At 40.6% G+C, this 22826-nt stretch overlaps 1 protein-coding gene across 1 annotated transcript; it reads right to left on the reverse strand.

The window, feature by feature from the left end:
• Positions 1–3119: 3119 nt before the first annotated feature.
• On the reverse strand, positions 3120–4028 carry LOC132690655 (vomeronasal type-1 receptor 1). The gene has a single exon (XM_060651369.3). The coding sequence runs from the start codon at positions 4026–4028 to the stop codon at positions 3120–3122; it is 909 nt and encodes a 302-aa protein (XP_060507352.3).
• Positions 4029–22826: the final 18798 nt, after the last annotated feature.

Below are 22826 nucleotides of genomic sequence, written 5' to 3' on the forward strand. Positions count from 1 at the left end.
CCTTCTCACATACACTTCAGGGTAAATCAGAGGAAATCTGATGAAAAGGTGTTAGTCCTTAGTGACTTCCCGCTGGAAGTGGAGAGGGAGACAGGGAACTCCTGATCCCGCTCACAGGACTGCCCCTGGGAGTCGGGCGTACCTAATATATTTCCATAATATTTGCCAGTGTATCATTTAGAGATTCATTTGACGGAAAAGCAAACAAACCCTCCACACTAGCTTAAATACATCTATTTTGATCAAATAAATCATCAGTGTTTATACATTACGACTATTAACCGCTGAGCTATGTGAGGTTTCATGTTAAATTTGTATTCTCATACCAATTTTAACTTCCCCAAATTAGAATTCATGTGTTTTAATATACTTGGCTTCTCCGTGTACAAACTCTTTATTCATTCCCAAATTTTCAGTGGAACCCATCAGGAATTCTATCAGTTTAATTTTCTTCTTTAGTACATTCCTCTGCCACCAACTGGACTATGTAATCTCTAGACTGGCTATACAGCTGTCAACCTAGGCTTTCCTTTCTCTACCACTGAACAGATCTCATTATCTCATATCGTTGAATCTCCAGTTTCTAGGGATCCATATTTTCTTCTTTTTCCCTTACTTTCTTTTTTTTTTTAATTGTTTAATGTTTATTTCTTTTTGAGAGACAGAGACACAGAGCACGAGTGGGGGAGGGACAGAGAGAGAGAGGGAGACACAGAATCTGAAGCAGGCTCCAGGCTCTGAGCTGTCAGCACAGAGCCCGATGAGAGGCTTGAACCCACACACCACAAGATCATGACCTGAGCCGAGGTCAGACGCTTAACCCCCTGAGCCACCCAGGCGCCCCCTTTTTCACTTACTTTCTTTACAGAGTTTGGCCTTCAGTAATTCCTGGGAAAGCATTAATAGAGTATTTTGAGACCTTGCCTTCCTGAAAATACCTTTATTTTTTTTAGAAATTAAAACAAAATTCTAACATTTATTTATTTTTGAGACCAAGAGAGACAGAGCATGAACGGGGAAGGGTCAGAGAGAGAGAGGGAGACACAGAATCTGACCAGGCTCTGAGCTGTCCGTACAGAGCCCGACATGGGGCTCGAACTCACGGACCGTGAGATCATGACCTAAGCCAAAGTCGGACGCTTAACCGACTGAGCCACCCAGGCGCCCCTGAAAACACCTTTTTTTTTTTATATCATCCCTGAGTTTAGTTTGACAGGCATCCAGGGCGCTTGGGTGGCTCAGTCGGCTGAGTGTAGGACTTCAACCCAGATCATAATCCCTCGGTTTGTGGGTTGCAGCCCCATGTCAGGCTCTGTGCTGACAGCTCAGAGCCTGGAGCCTGGTTCGAATTCTGTCTCCCTCTCTCTCTGCCCTTCCCCTGCTTGTGCTCTCTCTCTCTAAAAAATAAACATTAAAAAAATTTAGTTTGAGGGGCACCTGGGTGGCTCAGTTGGTTAAGCGTCCTACTTCAGCTCAGGCCATGATCTGGCGGTTTGTGAGTCCGAGCCCCGTATTTGGTTCTGTGCTGGCAGCTCAGAGCCTGGAGCCTGCTTTGGATTCTGTGTCTCCCCCTCTTTCTGCCCCTCCCACGCTCATGCTCTGTCTCTCTCTGTCTCTCAATAATAAATAAACGTTAAAATTTTTTTTTTAATTTAGTTTGACAGGTATCCAATTTGAGTTTGTAAATCATTATCTCAGAAGTTTGACAGCATTGTTCCATCACATCCCAGTTTTCAATGTTGCTCTTTAGAAACCTGAGGCCATTTTGATTTTCCTCCCTTTGGATATGACCAGTTGTTTGCTCTCCAGAATCTTTAGGAAGTTGCTATTTCTCTCCAATACTTTTTTCTCATCCAAGTTTTATTCAAATTCCAGTGAGTTCACATACAGTGCAAGATTAGTTTGAGGTGTAGAAGCTAGTGATTCATCACTCATATATAATACCCAGTGTTCATCACAAGTGCCCTCCTTAATACCCATCCCCCATTTAACCCATCCCCAGTCCACTGCCCCCCCAAGCAAACCATCAATTTGTTCTCTATAGTTACAAGTCTGTTTCTTGCTTTGCCTCTCTTTATTTCCCCCCAATATTCATTTGTTTCTTAAATTCCACATAAGTGAAATACATACAACGGAGTATTACTCAGCCATAAAAAAGAATGAAAGCTTGCCACTTGCAATGCCATGGATGGAACTATAGAATATTAGTCTCTCCAATATTTTAAAATTTAGATATGGGCTTATTTTGATCCTTTTCCCATTAAACAAATAGGCCTCGTTAGTCTGTTAATGGATGTGACAAACCATCTTGTAGAATTTCTTTGATGTTATTCTCCTCTCCACATTTACATTTCTTTCTCCCAGCGCTATTATTCATCCAGTAAAGTTTTGCTGTTTTTCTAATGTTTCCAGTGTTCTTTCCCCTTCTTCCAATTTCCTAGAGGTTGCTTCATATTACCTTCCAACCCCTCTGCCTGAGTACTTTCTTCTGTCATGGTCCTGATTCCCAAAAGCTCATTTTAGTCTTCTATCATTCATTTTAATAGCATCCTATCCTTGCTTCATGCATGCAGTGGAATTTCATATCTCATCAATGATATTACTTACAAATTGCAGGACTTTAGTCTACTTCCTTAATAAGCTTTGTTTTTTCCATGTTACTTCCCCCCCCCCCCGCCCCCATCCCTGTGTTTTTCTATCAAGGTAGAATGTTTCTTCAAATGGCTGCTGGCCTTTGGCTGATTCATATTAAAAGATGAGGCCTTTAAAAGCGAATTCAGATCATGTGTGGTAGGGCACAAAGAGTATCCAGTGGGTCTCCTATTAAGGTTATTATATAGGTCCTGCCATGTCATTAGGGTGAAGCCAAGTGTCAATATAAGTGAGCCCATTTTTCTTGGGTTATGCAGTTTCTGCAGAGAATAGAACATATTTTGCTACATTGGAAGGCAATATTCAACAAGAAAATAAATGCATTTAGAAAATTAAATCACGAGACAAATCTCACATTGAAACATAACCAGGATATATTTTAAATGAGGCCACAGTTAGACTCACAGTTGCCGAATATTTTGTACTCAAAAAAATTGTGGAATGAAGGGTAGCTGTTTGTAAACGGACTATTTGGAGATTTTTGTCTTACAACTGACAAAGCCTTTAATTTCATGGCTGATGAGCACATAGGGGCTGGAAGCTGGAAAACAAGCAGAAAGGAATGTACCGATGTTCACCAGCTGCAGGCTTGGGTTGACAAAGCAAGTAATATAGAGTGATAAGAGGGAGGACAGAAAGTAAAAGGAAAGAAACAAGCTCACTAGAAGCAGGACAGTAAAAGTGGCAGTGGTCTCTAGGGAGGCTCTGGGAGAGAGACTGGTGTGGTGAAGGTATTGGACTCTCTGCTTATGTCTTTGCAGGAAGAGCACTATGGAGACACTGGCCCAACCCATGGGTCCCAAACACAAAATATCAAGGAAGGTAAACAGGAATGCACAGAGTGAGCTTACGAATGAATTGGACCCTTTGACAGAACACAATCCAAAATCCCTTTTTGTAATGTTTCTAGTACTCCCTGGGTGAGTCACTTTCACTGGCACGACAATATTTATCAGGAGATGAAGAATCCAACAGAGGCAACAGGAGGGTTGAACAAACTTAGGAGCTCTCAGTTTGAGTTCTGCCCACCTGGGATTGTTAAGACTAATAGTAATAGCCTGGAAGCCACTCAAAAGGCAGGTGGTGCAGAGAGAAACCCCTCGGGCCACCCTGTGCGTATAAAAGACAATCTTACACACAGCTTCTCCCAGGAAATTGTCCAAACAAAAAGCAGCCAGGGTCTGAGGGATTCCCCTAGAGAAAAGGATCAGAAAGTTGGCTAAGGCCAAATGGTTGAGAATTAGGTCTGTACGTCTCTGAGCGTGTTTAGTGAACAAAGTCAACACATAGAAATAAAGGAGTAAGGAATTCCCTAGGAGCCCAGTTCCAGTCTGGAAGAGAAAGAGAATCCCCACTACAAACTCACAAGAAGCCATAATGTCAATGCCCAGAAGGAGCTTGTTTTATTCAAAGCCAGATGATCTAGAGAGAAATAATATGTGCATTATTTTCTTTAGCATGGCAAATTCATTATTAACAAATTTCACCTTTACTCCTCTTTGCAAAATCCTACTTCATATTATTGGATGTACAAATATTGAGTCGAACTACTCTGAAAGAGGAATCTAGTTCTCTTCCAAGAGTATACGATTTGCTAGCATTTCATTTAGGGTATGTGGATGCACATTTATGAATGACAGTTTTCTAAACACAGGCTACCCAAGGGTAGGAAATGGTAAGTTTATGGTCCCAATATTTCACTTCCTTTTCCCACTCTGTAGTTTAAATATTTTAGATTCTCTGCCAACTTTTACATGATCTGAAAGTTTTTGTTTCTTTTTAAAAATTAGAAAATGCTGGGGCGCCTGGGTGCTCAGTCGGTGAAGCATCCGACTTTGGCTCAGGTCATGATCTCACAGTCCGTGAGTTCGAGCCCTGCGTCAGCTCTGTGTTGACAGCTCAGAGCCTGTAGCCTGCTTCAGATTCTGTGCCTCCCTCTCTCTGACCCTCCCCTGTTCATGCTCTGTCTCTCTCTGTCTCAAAAATAAATAAACATTAAAAAATTTTTTTTTAATTAGAAAATTCTATGGTGTGACCACTGTTCTCCCATAATAAATGGTTTATGGAGCCAGGTAATGTCAACTCCATTGACTAGGGCAGGCACCCCCTAATTCATAACAGCCTTCGTGAAACCAGGTTTATCCGTTCATGTTAATGGCTCAACCCTGTAAGGTTTGAACTGACAGTTGTCTCTTTATACACAAAAAGCTTTGGGAAATATAAGGACACAAGATGGATTTTAACAGATTTCTCTGTGAGAATGCCACTCAGTTCACAAAAATAGGTAAAATATAGAGGATATGAATAACGTCGTCAGGCTGCCTGATTTAACAGATTTTATGGAATAATTTTAAACTGAAAAAAAAACATTTTAAAATTAAACTATGCATTCTCCTAATTTTACTGAAGACAGTAGAAGGAAGACAGCACTAAAGATAATATAATGAACAGAAATAAAAATAACTATAATTGACAAAAATATAAAAGATATATAAATGAGTCTAACATTGGTAAATATGGTCAAGACAAAAGGGAAAAAACTAACAACTTTATAATGGTAAAAGAATATTACAGTAGATATAGATAGGCTTTATTTTATTTTTTTTTTTTTTAATTTATTTTTGGGACAGAGAGAGACAGAGCATGAACGGGGGAGGGGCAGAGAGAGAGGGAGACACAGAATGGGAAACAGGCTCCAGGCTCCAGGCTCCGAGCCATCAGCCCAGAGCCTGACGCGGGGCTCGAACTCACGGACCGCGAGATCGTGACCTGGCTGAAGTCGGACGCTCAACCGACTGCGCCACCCAGGCGCCCCATAGATAGGCTTTAAACATCATAAGAGAATATTACATGCACAAGCTTTAGAAACATTTTTGTTGATGGATGCAGAAGAAGGAAATAATTTTGGAGAGCTTTGATATTCTGCACTTGCTTCTCCCTTATATCATAGAGGATATTTCTTGATCCCTATCCGTAGCACTAGATAGCCATATCTCAGGTGGCATGACATTGGAGGGGGTTATCCAGGAAGATTAAAAGTCTTGCTGAATTGAGAAAATGATGACATCAGATGTAGGATAATCAGCTCTCCCCAGATGCTCTCTTCTTTCTCCACCAAAACCCAGAAAGGCAGATTATGGAAGAAATCTCCCCAATAAAGTTCTGCTCCCTTATTAGTGTTGAAAGTGGAGTCCCTGGCCAGAGAAGTTTTCTAGAGGAGTTGTAAACAGCACTGCAGCTGGTCTTAAGGGTTAACTGCCTTCAAGTTAACACACAGCTTATTTGCTGACCTAAGTCCTTTGATCCACAGCAGACAGATAACTGGCCTTGAGGAGAGAAGGACCAGAATTTTCCTGTGCTACAGAGGTCAGCAAATCTGTTTGAAGCCACCTCAATTTATAATTAGCCTAGCAATTTTTTTTTTCTTTTAGTAAAATGCTCTTCTTTTTTTTAGGTCACACAAATGATTTTCCTGACTTCCCTTTGTGTAGCTGTGGATCTTGCCCTCCTTTGCAGAAAGAACAGAGTCCTGCACATCACAGAACAGAAACTGGAGCCCCTCGTACAACCCATGAGCACAGAGGTGATATTTGTCGCTGGCACCAATGACTCCACATGTAATCAAGAAATGTTACAGGGGTGCCTGGCTGGCACAGTCAGTGGAGTATGCGACTCTTGATCTCAGGGTTGTGAGTTTGAGCCCCATGTTGGATGTAGAGGTTACTTTAAAATAAAATAGAAAGAAGAAAGAAAGAAAGAAAGAAAGAAAGAAAGAAAGAAAGAAAGAGAAAGAAAGAAAGAAAAGTTACAGACTATTTCACTGCCTTTACTCATCCCTAAACCTCTTTAAAATACACTGGCCCAGGGGCGCCTGGGTGGCTCAGTTGGTTGAGCATTGACTTCAACTCAGGTCATGATCTCATGTTTGAAGAGTTCGAGCCCTGCATCGGGCTGTGTGCTGACAGTTCAGAGCCTGGAGCCTGCTTTGGATTCTGTGTCTCCCTCTCTCTCTTCCCCTCCCCCACTCATGTTCTGTCTCTCTCTGTCTCAAAAATAAAATAAACATTTAAAAAATTTAAAAAAACAAAACAAAACAAAGCCCTGGGCCAAGCAGAAATCTTGGACAAGTGCTCAGCTTCTCCCCAGATGTATCGCCTCCTGAATAAAGCTGAGATTCCTTTCTGATCTAAACTGTCTCTTGAGTATTGGCCTTTCAAGCAACTGGGCAACCGAACTTGGGGTTCAGTGCAGGGTTTTTAAAAAAAATTTTTTAATGTTTATTTATTTTTGAGAGAGAGAGAAAGACAGAGTGTGAGCAGGGGGAGGGGGAGAGAGAGCGAGAGAGGAAGACACAGAATCGGAAGCAGGCTCCAGGCTCCAAGCTGTCAGCACAGAGCCCGATTCGGGGCTCTAACCCATGAACTGCGAGATTGTGACCTGAGCTGAAGTTAGAGGTTCAACTGACTGAGCCACCCAGGCGCCCCTGGGGTTCAGTGCAGGATTAGTGGTTCCGTGGAACCTGGGGCTTTCTGACCTACAGCTCTTCCCCTCTCCTCTCCTTACACTGAGCAAGGGCACCAAGAGCCTTGTGACTTTTCCACAAGAGAGAGATTACCAGGCAGGGATGGAAAATGCATGCTCCCAGACTCAAAAGAGAGTTAAGAGAGGGAAGGACATTTCTCTAATAATAAGATTTCATATATTTTTGAGTTTTCAGACCATGTTAATGCTCTACATTTTCCAAAAATAAAATATGAAACCACCAAGGACAGGTGCCTGGGTGGCTCAGTCAGTTAAACGCCCGACTTCAGCTCAGGTCATGATCTCGCAGTCCGTGAGGTCAAGCCCCGCGACCAGCTCTGTGCTGACAGCTCAGAGCCTGGAGCCTGCTTCAGGTTCTGTGTCTCCCTCTCTCTCTGTCCCTCACCTGCTCTCTCTCTCTCTCTCTCTCTCTCTCTCAATAACAAATAAACATTAAAAAAAAAAAACACCCAGAAAAGAAAAAAGAACACGGACATCCAAATATTTAGGATCCAGGCTTCCTTTGTCAAAAAAGAGTACTATATATAAGGGCAACAAAGGACTGCTAGCTATTTTCCCTTTAATGAGTCAGTCGTTAAAGGGAAAATAGCAGGAAGTCATATACGCAGACAGAAAAGGCAGACCTAAAGCCCTTCTTTAGGCAGTGGCCTCTAGCCGGGTGGGGAGAAGCCAGGTGGAAGCCTTCACGTGGCTCCTGCAGGTACCAACAACTAATGTTAAAAATAACCCTATATTCCATGGGCTCTTTGCTGGGCCCTGCCCTTGTATGGCACATTTTCCTGATGGCATGTTTCATTTTCCCATGTCACACCAAGGGCAGGGTAAGGTCAGACCTAGGGATAGTTCCCTGAATTAGAGCCCCAAACTCAGGATTTCCTGTCTTAATGCCATGGCCCATTTATGACACTGGCTCAGCACTGGGGATGTGGTCAATGAGTGGCTTTATGTCCATTATTGATTCTGGGAAATAAATTCAGGAATATCTCCCTCCTTAAGAGAGTTAGAGTCAACAATTACACTTCTCTCCTTTGGTCTAAGAAGAACCTGAGAAGAATATGATTTATGCCTTTTCCTCACACTGCCCAAAGGGATGGCTTTCTTCTGAAGCCAGTTTTGACCACTGAGAAAACAAGAAAAAAATGTCATGCTTAAAGCCAGACACGTATCTTATTTATTCATCATAATATTCCTACAGTGGAGAGTCTGTGGTCCCCAACTTTAAAGAGAGGGTTTAAAAGGTTGGAAGAGAAAGGAGGAGATTTCTGGCAAGTCTGATAGTGAGACAGGATAGACAGGAGGTTTCGGGAAGCCAAGAACAAAAAGGAAATCAAGGGAAAGAGGATAACTCCAAATAAAGTATAAACACGAGATATATTAGTGCCCTCCTGAAGGTACTGTATTTCTCTCTAATCCTCAGATTTAATATCGCACGCATCGCTTCCCAGGTAAGAAGCATATTAGGATTCTAAGATAAAGCTCTAACACTGAAAGTGACTTTTTCTGATATTTTCTAAAAGGAGGAAAAAGAAAAAAAAAAAACTCACCAAGCAGATCTCTGCTACCTGGATAATGAGTCTGTCACTGCCGAGGTTTATGCCTGAGAGTGTGAGAAAGCACCTGACTCCAAGTTATAGATAAGGGACACCATGATCTCATTTCCCACCAGTGCAGCAATTATAATGTCACCAGTAGCAATGACAGTGTCTACAAGGGGAATTGATAATATCCCGGAGAAACTGTTGGCCCAAGATAAATAAATAACATGAGCAACACTTAGTGAGAAAAACCCAGAGAGACCAACATAACTTGTAGAGAAACTTTTCTGTGATATGTGGAAACAGACATGTCTTGAGAATGGTACAGAGGTCCCTTGTGTGGATGAGTGCAAACTCCCATGTCCCCACGGTGACATTTTCATCTACCAGTGTCTCCTTGTCTGACTCCACAAACTTGACCTTTCAGCAGCCAACGATTCCTTTTGCCTGTTAGCTCTAGGGGGGCCTCTTGTCATCCCACTGCTGAACAAGTGATTGCTTTTATTTATTTATTTTTTAAAGCTTGTTTATTTATTTGGGGAGAAAGAGAGAGGGAGCAGGGGAGCAGCAGAGAGAGAGGGAGAAGAAACCCAAGCAGTTTCCATACTGTCAGCGCAGAGCCTGACTCGGGGCTCGATCCCACAAACCATGAGTTCATGACCTGAGCTGAAATCAAGAGTCAGAGGCTTAACCGACTGAGCCAACCAGGTGTCCCCAAATAAATTAATAAACTTTGAAAAAAGTAAAAGTCAGCTCTTGAGGTAAATGCCTGACGTCTAAGTGATACACTGAATTTGGACCAATAGATTCCATGATCTGCCAGGCATTTGTCTCTCTACTGAGTCCAGCGTTGCCACACTTCTCCTGGAAAGGGCCAGATGCTAAGAATTTTAGACGGGGTCTCTGTTGCAACTACTCAACTCTGCCATAGCAGTGGGACAGCAGCCATGGACAATATGTAAGCAATCCAGTGTAGCCGTGTTCCAATAAAACTTTATTTATGGGTGGTAAAATCTGAACCTTATAACTTTCAACTGTCCATAACTATTGTTCATCTTTCTTTTTCCAACCGCTTAAAAATGGAATAACCTCTCCCTCTCTCTCTGCCCCTCCCCCGTTCATGCTCTGTCTCTCTCTGTCCCAAAAATAAATAAAAAACGTTGAAAAAAAAATTAAAAAAAAAATAGAATAACCATGATTCTTAGCTCACTAGCCGTGCAAAACAGGTGGTGGGTCAGATTTGGCCTGAGGTCAGAGTTTTTTTGATGCCCGCTATTGATGAATAATCAAAGAGTCAAAATTCTTGCCCTAATGGTCATTTTATTTGACTAGATGGCAGAGAAATAGAATAGTTGCAATATCATAAACATAAAATTACCCATGTAATAAGTACTGACAAGAACAAAAAGAGGAGATTTTTTTGAGAACCAGTGGTGGGTGATCATGACGTGACTTGGGGTAGAAGAAGGCCAGTAAGAGAAATCTTTCTTTCTGCAGTAATTAAGCTGCAGTTCAAAAGAGGATGCGTGTCGCAGGCAAAGACAGGGAGAAGAGAATTCCTGCCGTTACAAAAGCCTCAAGAGGGGAAAGCGCTTGGAGGCTTTGAAAGGAACTGAAAGCTCAGAGCAGGAGTATCACTGCCTGGTGTTCACCTCCTCTCCCCTTCACTGAAAGCTTAGTTCTGATTTAAATGTTATTTGGCTGAATGCCCTCTCCTTAGAGTTCCCTTAGACAGTTTAGACGGTTGGCATAACTGCTGAGTTCCTCCAGGTCTGAGACGTCTTTCTCTGTTCCTCGGATGTGAAGATTTTTCCCAGTGTGGCTGTCACTGGTGGTGTCCCACCCAACAGCCATCTTCTTTGATGGAAAGAATCACAGGTATCTTTTTTTTTTTTTAATTTTTATTTAATTCCAGCCAGTTAACATACAGTGTTATATTAGTTTCAGGTATACAATATAATCATTCGAAATTTTCCATACCACACTCGGTACCCATCACAAGTGCGCTCCCTAATCCCTATCACCTATTGAACCCATCCCTCCACCCCTCCTCTCTGGCAACCATCAGTTTGTAAGTTTGTACTCCGTAGTTAAGACTCTGACGTAGAGGAATCTTCTTCTACTCATTCCTTCTCTACAGAACTGACCAAATTAACATTTTTAGATCTTCTATCAGATTTTTCTGTACACTGAATATATGTATAAAGATCACCTATTTTATATAGAAATGGGATCATGCTGTTCTCTTTGCCCTCTTTGCTTGAACACAACTCCTCTATTTTAGGTCAGTATTATAGAGCTCTAACTCATTCTTTTCATTGCTGAATTATTGTCTAAGCCAGCTCTGCCCACCATAGCTCTCTGTGACTTTGGGAATGTTTTATTTACATCTATATTGTCCAATGCGGTCGCCACTGGTTACATTCGCTAAGGAGCTTTTCAGCTGTAACTAGCGTGACGAAGGAACTGAATATTAAAGTTCATTTGATTTTAACAACTTTAAATTTAAATAGCCACAAATAGCTACCATATTGGTCAGCATAGATTAACAGTTCCTCAGGAAGTGAACATTGAGATTGATTTGAGCTCTTCAGTATTACAAACATGGCTTTAGTAAGCATTACTGTGGCCACATCTTTTCCCTTCAAGTCAGAAGTTTTGTGGGGTATGTTCCTATATATAAAAACACTGGCTGTTAGGGGGTTGCCTTCAGACATCGGGATAGCTACTACTCAATTTAATTTTAGAAAGGCTGTAGTCATTCCCAACAGCGACCTACAAGAGTTCTCATTTCCCCACATTCTGAAAAATATTGTATGCTATCTACATTTGTTTTTGAAATTTGATAATTGAAAACGTGGTATGACATTTGTTTCTGTTATCATTTTATCGCTTCAGCCCCGAATGCACGCTTCAATATACGCTCTGGGATAAACAAAGGGATTGTCCTAAGTATTTCTCCTTCAAAGTGAGCGCAATAGCACGCTCTACCAGAAGAGGGCGCCGGAAGGACACTTAGGAGCAAGAGATCAGACTTTGGAGAGCTCCCCCATCCCCAATCAACAAAAACAATGAATCAAGCCTAATTTGTAGTGACTGTCAATTCCCATAGTGTAAACAGTCCCATCATGGCCAATTTCTAGCCACCAAAGTGGTATCGCCGAAGGTGGAGCTGGGAAGGGATACGCAGTAGTACATCGTGATAAAGTATTTTCACCATACACACACTAAAGACATAATCTCAAGAGCACAGATAATAAAATAATTAGAAAGTGATGCGTTTGACTATTTGTTAGCGTAGTTTCTAGTGTATTTATTATACGTTTACATAATTTTAAAATAATGGCTGTGTTCAAAACAAGTGTCAAGTGTTCTGAGAATCTGCCAGTAAGAACTGGCTCCCACACACCGCTGCATCCGTCTACCGCCACTCAATCCTCTGACGCACCAGGCACACATACGTGTACACACACACACACGCCACCTGACATGTTCCGAGCCCTGCTCCAAGGGCTGGAACCCTTCACTGGCCACCATACACAACACTCCGCCTTACCGACCGCGGAACTCAGGGGCCCACTAGCCCTGGACGTGCGCCAAACTACCCCACGCTGACAGTTTTCCCTGTGCAAGGCTGGCTCGAGCTTACACCTGCGCACTGAGAGACTGACTACAACTACCAGAAACCCCCGAGGCGGGGCGGTCCAATGGCCCTTGGCTTTCCTAGTCTCCTGCTTTTCCTGCACTGGATTACATTTCCCATAGGCCACCGGGCCCGAATGATGGAGGGTCTCCGAGGTCCCCTAGAGCATCCGCGGGCTCTAGGGTTCCGCGTGTGAGCAAGTCTTTGAAAAGGAAAAATCAACACAGGTAGAGAGTACGTAACACAGAGTACGTAAAGCCCTCTGACCCCAGCCGACGGTGGGGTTAGGAGGTGGAAGGCGTGAGCAGCTGAGGGAGGTGATGGTGTGACAGACTTGAGGGAGAAGGTGGGCAAAATAGGGTCAGGTGTCTCCCTGGCTCACGTGATGTAGGGACAGGCGTGGGACAGAGCCCGAGTGTGTTTTCATGATGGTGAGGCACACACATGATGGAGGGTTTGGATGTGAACATTGGGCGCGTGATAGAGTCAAGAGTGTGTCACACTGTGGGAAAGGTGATGTTGTATTTGCATGACTGGGCACACGAGAGGGCAGGGATGTCCTATGACAGGTGGAATGTGGTGTGTGTGTGTGTGTGTGTGTGTGTGTGTGTGTGTGTTCAAATCATTTAGCTTGTTAAAAATAACCTGCAGGGGGAAACAGTAATAAAAATAACTGGCAGAGAGGGAAGGGAAACCCCTTGCCTACTCCAGGATTTTTATTTAGCAGTGAAGCAAAATGACATCTTCCATTTGCTTTTAGTGGTTGGACAACAATAGATAGATAGACAGATAGATAGAGATAGAAAAAACAACCACAAGTTATTTGCCTCTATCTATCCATACCTTTGCTTACTGCCCTTCCACACAGATTCTCTGCTAGCCTTGTGACTTGCTCTGGCCAATGAGACAAGTTAGCAAACATAACTTGAGGAGAGGCATAAAAAGTACTTGTTGATTGGAAGTACTTGTTGATTGCCCTTTCTTGCTGCCCTTTAGAACCTTGCCACTCCTATATGAAAAAAGTCCAGTCTAGCCTGTTGGAGGATGAGAGGCCATGTGGAGGAGAACTGAGGCTTGGATGACAGCCAGCCAACCATCAGTCTTGTGAATGGGATCATCTGAGATCATGCAGCCACCATCCAATCCACCAGCTGACCATTGACACATGATAGGTCTTGACAGTGATGGGTCAAGTCAATCCTTACCAGAAGATAAAATGCTTGTTGTTTTAAGCCAGTAGGTTTTCTTTGCAATTTCTTATGCATCAGAAGATAACTCGTGCAGAAATACAGATAGAATAAACAAGTATGACAGCTGTTAATAATTTTGATCTAGGTTGTAGGAATTTAAATGATCACCGAACCAATATTTCAACACCTTTGCACCTTTAAATTTTTCCACAATACAATTTAAGAAAATGGCCTTTATTTTCATGATTCTCTACCATTCCATATTATCCTTCGTTTCAAAGCTAATCTATGAAGCATTGCTTGTACTATGTTAATTCAAAATATTCACTTCTTGATTTTATTTACAGCTTTGTTAAGCAAAAAGGAGAAGATTTAATAAATCTTATTACCATATTTTAGACCAGTGTCAGAACTATACAAATGCTGCCAAAGAAAGGGATTTGATCATGCCTTCGGGTCTAATAGCCTTTTATGTGTTTGTTGTGACTTTTCCTGTTAAAATACTGGTATCTTTCTTCTTGGACCAGTTTCTAGGTCCACAATCTTATCTTGTATTTGTCCACTAAGGGTCTGGGAATCTGGGAATTGTATTTAAGATTTCCTCCATGCCACTAAGATCATTCCTAATTAATGAAAAATCCATTATTTGCAATTTCCAAAGCACCCTCGTATTTTTTTCCTCAGATCATCAAATGCAAAAAGGAAAAAGGAGAAACCACCAAACTTTGTTTTAATTACCAGCTATCTTGAAAGTGCTAAAACTCAATAAGACTCCCTATTCAGGTGCCTGGGTGGCTCAATTGGGTGAGGATCTGACTCTTGATGTCAGCTCGGGTCATGATCTCAGTTTGTGGGATCAAGCCCCCTGTCTGGCTCCATTTTGAGCATGGAGCTTGCTTGGGATTCTCTCTCTCCCCCTCTCTCTGCCTCTCCACTGCTCTCTCTCTCTCTCTTTCAAAATAAATAAATAAATATTTAAAAATAAAAAAGACTCAGTCTACCCCCATGGCTATCCCACTATTTTTTCATGTGTTTATCCAACAAATTGGTTCTTTTCCCTCCTATTGTCTAACATGTTAACACAACCAGGAGAACTCTAAGTAGTCATGTACAACTTTACCCAATATCAAACTTAATGATTTAAAAGATATCATCAAGAACAAGATACTGATGAAGCATTTCTAGAGTAGACTCCCAGACAGATGTGCAAGGAAACTGACTCTGGTCAGAGGATTTGAGAGGTATCTCACGGCTTCTTGACCTCCTTGTCTCTCCCCCATACACCCAGGCCCCCAGGATGTGGAGTTAACCCTGATGAGCAGTTAGGCCCTGAGAAATTCAGTTAGATCCCTGCCTAGATGCTGGCCTTGAATCCTGGAGGCTACATGGTTGGACAGAGGGCCCACTGCCCATGACCTTGATGTTTTGCTGTTGTGAAGGTGATAAATTGAAGGGTTTAGGGGGATGATATAGACTCTGAGAAGTGTTAACAGAGGTGATATTCAAACTATACAGCAACATCAGGAACAGACAAGAATGCATACTCTATTCAATCTCATACTGTGCAATAGTACAAGAAAAAGAAAAAGCACAAAGATTGGAAAAGAAGTAAAGCTGTATTTACAGATGACACAACTGTACATAGAAAAGCCAAAGGAATCTACAATTAGAACTAATAAGTAAATTTAGAAATGTTGGGAGATATGAGGTCAATGTTTACACATCAATTACATTTCTATAAACTAGAAAACAATTATAAAATGAAATTTTAAAGTAATACCATTTAAAATAGTATTAAAAAGGAATGGGTTTGGAGCACCTGGCTGGCTCAGCCAGTAGAACATGCAACTTTTGATCTAGGGGTTGTGAGTTCAAACCCCCATTAGATGTAGATATTACTTAAAAAAAATTTTTTTTTAATTTAACAAAAAGGTGGGGCGATGGGGGGAGGTTCAAGATGGTGGCATAGGAAGACCTGAACCCACCTCCTCTCCTGGACACAACAAATTTACTGATTCATATGGAATAATTCTCCTCTGAAAAGAACCTGAGAAATAGGTAAATAGTGCTTCCACAACAAAAGATAAAGAGACTTTCAAGAAAGGTAAGAGAGGCAGAGACACAGCCTAACCCAGGACTCCCCACCCAAGACACAGTGACCCCACAAGCAGGAGGGATCCCAAAAATATGGAACATTCCCTCAAGGAGTGAAGGAGGGAATGTTCTACACCAGGAACCTTAACCCTGGGAGCCAGTACCAGAAAAACAATCCCCCAAAACATCTGGCTTTGAATACCAGTGGGGATTAAGACCAAGAGAATCATTGAACTATAGGGAATAGAGATCTTGCTCTTAAAGGCCTTGCACGCAAACCTACTCGCCATGAGATCCAGCACAAAAGCAACACATTGAAAAGTGCCTAGATCTGGGTGGGGGGTGGGCTACATGGGTGATAGATATTAAGGAGGGCGCTTATTATGATGAGCACTGGGTATTGTGTGTAGTTGATGAATCACTGAATTTTACTTCTGAAGCCACTATTACTACTTCTTAAGTACGTTAACTAACTAGAATTTAAATAAAAATTTGGAAGAACAAATAATAAAATTTTTTTTTTTAATTTTAAAAAACCTGAAAGGTGCCCAGATCATAAATGAGGGAAACCCATTTACTAACTTCCAAGTGGTGACTGGAGAGGCAGGAACCTGCAGGGACTTTACTGGGGGCAGAAGCACTGGAAGACACCGTTTTTACACTCTCATCCTAATTTGCTGGTGACAGAACCAACAGGCAAGATTTTTGGTGCCCTCCCTCTAGCCAGCTAGCACTGGAGGAGGAATTGGAGCACATTTTTACTGATTTCCCTTCAGTAAGAAGAGCTAGTTGTCAACTTATTTATTCCTGTCTTTCTCAACTGTGATTTTTGTTTTTTCCGCCCCACAGTAACCTGGCTGGATGAGCACCCCATAGTCTACACCTCCTACATAGCATATAAGCCACAGATGGGTCAAGTTCCATGCATCTGTCCTCCCTTTGCAGAGACCAAGCCATAACCAGGACAGGCAAGTGGCTCAAGCCCCACATTCCCTGCCCAGGAGCCAAGCTGCAACCAGGCCAACTAGTTCCCCGAGGCCCACCCTCCCCATGCAGGAGCTGCAACCCTATCATGGCCAGGAAATACACAGCCCACATGAGAGATGGCTAGAGTGCCTGGCTCCAATGACCAAGGGAGACTGTGCTTTGGGGCCACACAAAACAGCTCCTACACAAGACTATTCCTCTAAGAATAAGGGAGTTAACTCCTTCACTCATACATATGGACAAACACAGAGAGACAGGCAAAAGGAGAAGGCAGAGTGATATGTCCCAAACCAAATTAAAAAGGAAATCCCCATAAAAAGAACTTAATGCAATGGAGATTGTCGCAGACTATGAATCTGAGGTTCTGTATTGTCCAACAGGAGAGCAAACACAGAACGGAATATGAGAGAGGCTAATGTTTGGGAGGACAAGAGCCCCAAACAGGGCTTTAGTCTCCGTATTTATTGAGCTCTCAAGATCTTGCAAATATGGTGAATGTGAAGAAAACAATCAGGTAGTAATCATTAACTCACGTGAGTAAGAAGCAAAGGGTCTGGGGGCAAGTGGTGTTTGTGATCAGGTACATTGGCAACAAATGGAGAGTAATTTCCGGCAGGTGATATAACAAGTTACTTGTGATCCTATTCCAATATCTCGGTAGCTAACCTTGGGTGCTTTTGCCCCATGGTGGCAGCTTTCCTCCCTAAGCTTTTTTCTAACCCATTTATGTAGATAAAACCTATTTCCTCACAGGATATAACCTACCTACCTGATAAAGAGTTCAAAGTAATGGTCATAAATATGCTTACTTATCTTGGGAAAGGAATGGATGAATACAGCAAGAACCTCAGCAAAGAGAGTCTCCGTCTCTCTCTCAAAAGTGAATAAACACATTTTTTTTTAATTTAAAAAAACTATAAGAAAGTGCCAAACAGACGTTATAACTGAACTGAAAAATACACAGGGGGTTTCAACAGCAGAACAGATGAAATAGAAGTGCAAATCAGCAATCTGGAAGACAAAGCAATTGAAAACACCCAACCAGAACGGCAAAGTAAAAAAAAAGAAGTAAAAGAAGTGAGAATACCTTAAGGACTTCAGGGATAATATCAAGCAGACGAACATTCACATTATAGGGGTCTCAGAAGCGCAGAAGGAGAAGAGAGAAAGAAAGAACGAGAAAACGTATTTGAAGAAATAACAGCTGAAAACTTCCCTAATTAGGGGGAGGACGTAGACATCCAGATCTAGGAGGCCCAGAGAGTTCTGAAAAAGATGAACCCAAAGAGAAACACATTGAGACACATTATAGTTACAATGGTAAAAGTTAAGGATAAAGAATGAATCTTAAAAGCAGTAGGAGGAAAAGCAACATACCATGTATAAACTCCATAAGGCTATCAGCAGATTTTTCAGCAAATGCTTTGTAGGCCAGAAGAGAGTGGCATGACATATTCAAAGTGTTGAAAGAAAAAAATTGCCAACTAAGAATTCTTTATTCAGCAAGGCTATATAACATTGAAGAGTAGATTAGAAGTCTTCCAGACAAACAAAAGCTAAAACAGTTCATTATTACTAAATTTGCCTTATGAGAAATGTTAAAGGGACTTCCCTAAACTAAAAAGAAAAGGCACAATTAATGATAAAACATACTAAAGTAAAAATCTCACTGGAACAGGTAAATAAATAATAAAGGTAGTGCATAAAATACTTACAAAGCAAGTATGAAAGGTGAAAGACAAAAGTGGCACAATTAATTTAAAGTACAATAATTAGTGAAGGGATACATAAAATAAAAAGATGCAGAATGTGTCATCAAAAACATAAAATGTTGAGAGTGTGAAGTAAAAATACAAAGCTTTGAAATGTATTCAAAATTATGTTACCATCAACTTAAAAGAGACTGCTCCATACATAAGATATTATATGTGGACCTCATGGTAACCACAAAGAAAAAACATAGTAAATACACAAAAGAAAAAGAGAAAGGAATCTAAATATAACACTAATGAAACCAGTCAAACCAAAAGAACATAGAGAGAAAGAAGAAAGGAACAGAGAGAAACTACAAAAACAGAAAACAATTAACAAAATGGCAATAAGTATATATCTATTAATAATTATTTTAAATGTAAATGGATTAAATTCTCCAATCAAAACACACAGGGTGGCTGAATGGATTAAAAAAAAACACACACCAAAAAACCAAGACACTTCTACATGCTACCTACAAGAGACTCACTTCAAACCTAAAGATACTGCAGACTGAAAGTGAAGGGATGGGAAAAACATACAATGAAAATGGAAATGAAAAGAAAGCTCAGGTGGCAGACAAAACAGACTCTACAACAAAGACTAACAAAAGACAAAGAAGAGCATCACATAATGATAAAGGGGTCAATCCAACAAAAGGATATAACATTTGTAACAATTATCCACCCAACACAGAAGTACCTAAATACATAAAACAAATGTTAACAGAAATAAATGCAGAAATAGACAGCAATACAATAATAGTAGGACATTTTAATAACCCCACTTACATCAATGCATAGATCATCCAGATAAAAAATCAACAAGGAAACATTAGCCTTAAACAATACATTAAACAGAGAGACTTAGTAAATATATACAGGACATTTCATCCCAAAACAGAAGAATACACATTGTTTTCAAGTCCACATGGAACATTCTCCAGAAAGATCACATGTTAGGCCACAAAACAAGTCTCAATAAATTTAAGAAGATGGAAATCATACCAAGCACCTTTTCTAACCACAATGCTATGAAACTAGAAGTCAATTTCAAGAAGAAAACTGGGAAAAACGCAAACACATGGAGACTAAACAACCAAGGCATCAAGAAACCAAAGAGGAAATTAAAAAATAGTTTGTGACACATGAAAATGGAAACAATGTTTCAAAATCTTTGTGATCCAACAAAAGCAGTTCTTAGAGGGAAGTTCATAACCTAAAGGAACTAGGTAAAGAAGAAAAAACAAAACTCAGAGTTAGTAGGAGTAAGAAAATAATAAAGATCAGAGTGGAAATAAGTGAAATAGGAATGAACAAAGAAAGAAAGAAAGAAAGAAAGAAAGAAAGAAAGAAAGAAAGAAAGATCAGTGAAACTAAGAGCTAGTTCTTTGAAAAGATAAACAAAATCAACAAAACTTTAGCAGATTCATCAAGAAAAAAAGAGGGCCCAAATAAATAAAATCAGAAATGAAAGAGGAGAAATTACAACCAATATCAAGGAAACATAAAGCATCACAAGAGAATGCTGTGAACAATTATATGCCAAAAAATTAGACAACCCAGAAAAAGTGGATAAATCCATAGTAACATACAATCTTCCAAGACTGAATCATGAAGAAATAGAAAATATGAATAGACAAATTACCAGTAGTGAAAATAACCAACAAACAAAAGTCCAGGTCCAGATGGCTTCACAGGTGAATTCTACCAAACATTTGAAAGAAAGTTAATACTGGGGTGCCTGGGTGGCTCAGTTGGTTAAGCATCTGACTTCAGCTCAGGTCACGATCTTGTGGTTTGTGAGTTCAAGCTCCGCGTTAGGCTCTGTGTTGTCAGCTCAGAGCCTGAAGCCTGCTTCAGATTCTGTCTCCCTCTCTCTGCCCCTCCCCCACTCACGCCTCTGTCTCTCTGTCTCTCAAAAGTAAATAAACATTAAAAAAAGAGAGAGAGCTGCTATAAACATTGGGGTACAAGTGCCCCTATGCATCAGCACTCCCGTATCCCTTGGATAAATTCCTAGAAGTGCTATTCCTGGGTCATAGGGTAGGTCTATTTTTAATTTTTTGAAGAGCCTCCACACTGTTTTCCAGAGTGGCTGCACCAATTTGCATTCCCACCAACAGTGCAAGAGGGTTCCCATTTCTCCACATCCTCTCCAGCATCTATAGTCTCCTGATTTGTTCATTTTGGCCACTCTGACTGGTGTGAGGTGGTATCTGAGTGTGGTTTTGATTTGTATTTCCCTGATGAGGAGCGACGTTGAGCCTCTTTTCATGGGCCTGTTGGCCATCTGGATGTCTTCTTTAGAGAAGTGTCTATTCATGTTTTCTGCCCATTTCTTCACTGGATTATTTGTTTTTCAGGTGTGGAGTTTGGTGAGTTCTTTATAGATTTTGGATACTAGCCCTTTGTCCAATATGTCATTTGCAAATATCTTTTCCCATTCCGTTGGTTGCCTTTTAGTTGTCCATCAACTGATGAATGGATAAAGAAGTTGTGGTTTATATACACAATGGAATACTACGTGGCAATGAGAAAGAATGAAATATGGCCTTTTGTAGCAACGTGGATGGAACTGGAAAGTGTTATGCTAAGTGAAATAAGTCATACAGAGAAAGACAGGTACAATATGTTTTCACTCTTATGTGGATCCTGAGAAACTTAACAGAAGACCATGGAGGAGGGGAAGGAAAAAAAAAGTTAGAGAGGGAGGGAGCCAAACCATAATGACTCTTAAAAACTGAGAACAATCTGAGGGTTGATGGGGGGTGGGAGGGAGGGGAGGCTGGGTGATGGGTACTGAAGAGGGCACCTGTTGGGATGAGCACTGGGTGTTGTATGGAAACCAATTTAACAATAAATTTCATTTAAGGAAGGAAGGAAGGAAGGAAGGAAGGAAGGAAGGAAGGAGAAAGAAAGAAAGAAAGAAAGAAAGAAAGAAAGAAAGAAAGAAAGAAAAATTAATACCCATTCTTCTCAAATTATTCCCAAAAAAGTTGAATAAGATGAAATACTTCCAAACTCATTTTACAAAGCCAGCATTATCTTGATACCAAAGCCCCCCCCAAAAAAATACAAAAAAAAATACAAAAAAAAATTAAAGGCCAGTATCCCTGATGAACATGTAAAAATCTTCAGCAAAATATTAGCAACCTGAATTCAACAATACATTAAAAGGATCATACACCATGACCAGGTGGGATTTATTCCAGGGATGCAAGAATGGTTTAATATCCACAAATCAATTGATATGCTACACCACGTTAGCAAAATGAAAGAAAAAAATCATATGAACATCTCCATAGGTACAGAAAAACCATGTGACAAAATTCAACATCCATTTATACTAAAAATTCTCAAAAAAAGTGGGTTTAGAATAAACATACCTCACCATAATAAAGGCCATAGATGACAAACCCACAACTAACATTATACTCAGTGGTGAAGAGCTGAAAGTTTTTTTTCTAAGAAAAACAAGATAAGGATGACCCTCTCACCACTTTAATTCAACACAGTATTGGAAGTCCTAGCCACAATTAGGCAAGAAAAAGACATAAAAGGCATTCGGATTGGAAAGGAAGAAGTAAAATTATCACTATTTGCAGATGACATGATACTATGTATAGAAAACCCAAAAGACTCCACAAAATAAAACCCTATTACAAATAATAAATGAAGGGGTGTCTGAGTGGCTTAACCATCCAACTCTTGATTTCAACTCAGGTCGTGATCTCATTGTTCATGAGATCAAATCCACTTCAGGCTCTGCACTATCAGTTTGAGATTCTCTGTCTCTCTCTCTGCCCCTCCTTCTCTCATGCTCTCTCTCCCTCTCTCTCTCAAAATAAATAACTAAACTTTAAAAAAAAGAAAAATCACAAATGAATTCAGTAAAGTTGCAGGATAAAAAATATGCTTCATTTCTGTATACTAATAATGAACTATCAAAATGGCATATATACAATGCCATTTACAATTGTATCCCCCCCAAAAAATACCTAGGAATAAATTTAACCAAGGAGGTGGAAGACCTGTACCTTGAAAATATAAGACATTGATGAAAGAAATTGAAAACAACACAAATAAATGAGAAGATATACCATGTTCATAGACGAGAAGAATTGATATTGTTAAAATGTCCATACTATTCAAAGCAACCTACAGATTCAATGCAATTTCTATCAAAATACCAATGGCATTTTTCACAGAACTAGAACAAATAATCCTAAAATCTGTATGGAACCACAAAAGACCCTGAACGGCCAAAGCGATCTTGAGAAAGAACAAAGATGGAGATATCCCATGCCCTGATTTCAAACTATACTACAAAGCTATAGTAATTCAAACAGTGTGGTGCTGGCACAAAAACAGACACATAGGTCAATGGCTCAGAATAGAGAGCTCAGAAATAAATCCACACTCATCTGGT

The sequence above is a fragment of the Panthera onca genome, chromosome E2 (genome assembly GCF_046562875.1).
Source record: "Panthera onca isolate mPanOnc1 chromosome E2, mPanOnc1 haplotype 2, whole genome shotgun sequence".
Classification (NCBI taxonomy): Eukaryota; Metazoa; Chordata; class Mammalia; order Carnivora; family Felidae; genus Panthera; species Panthera onca.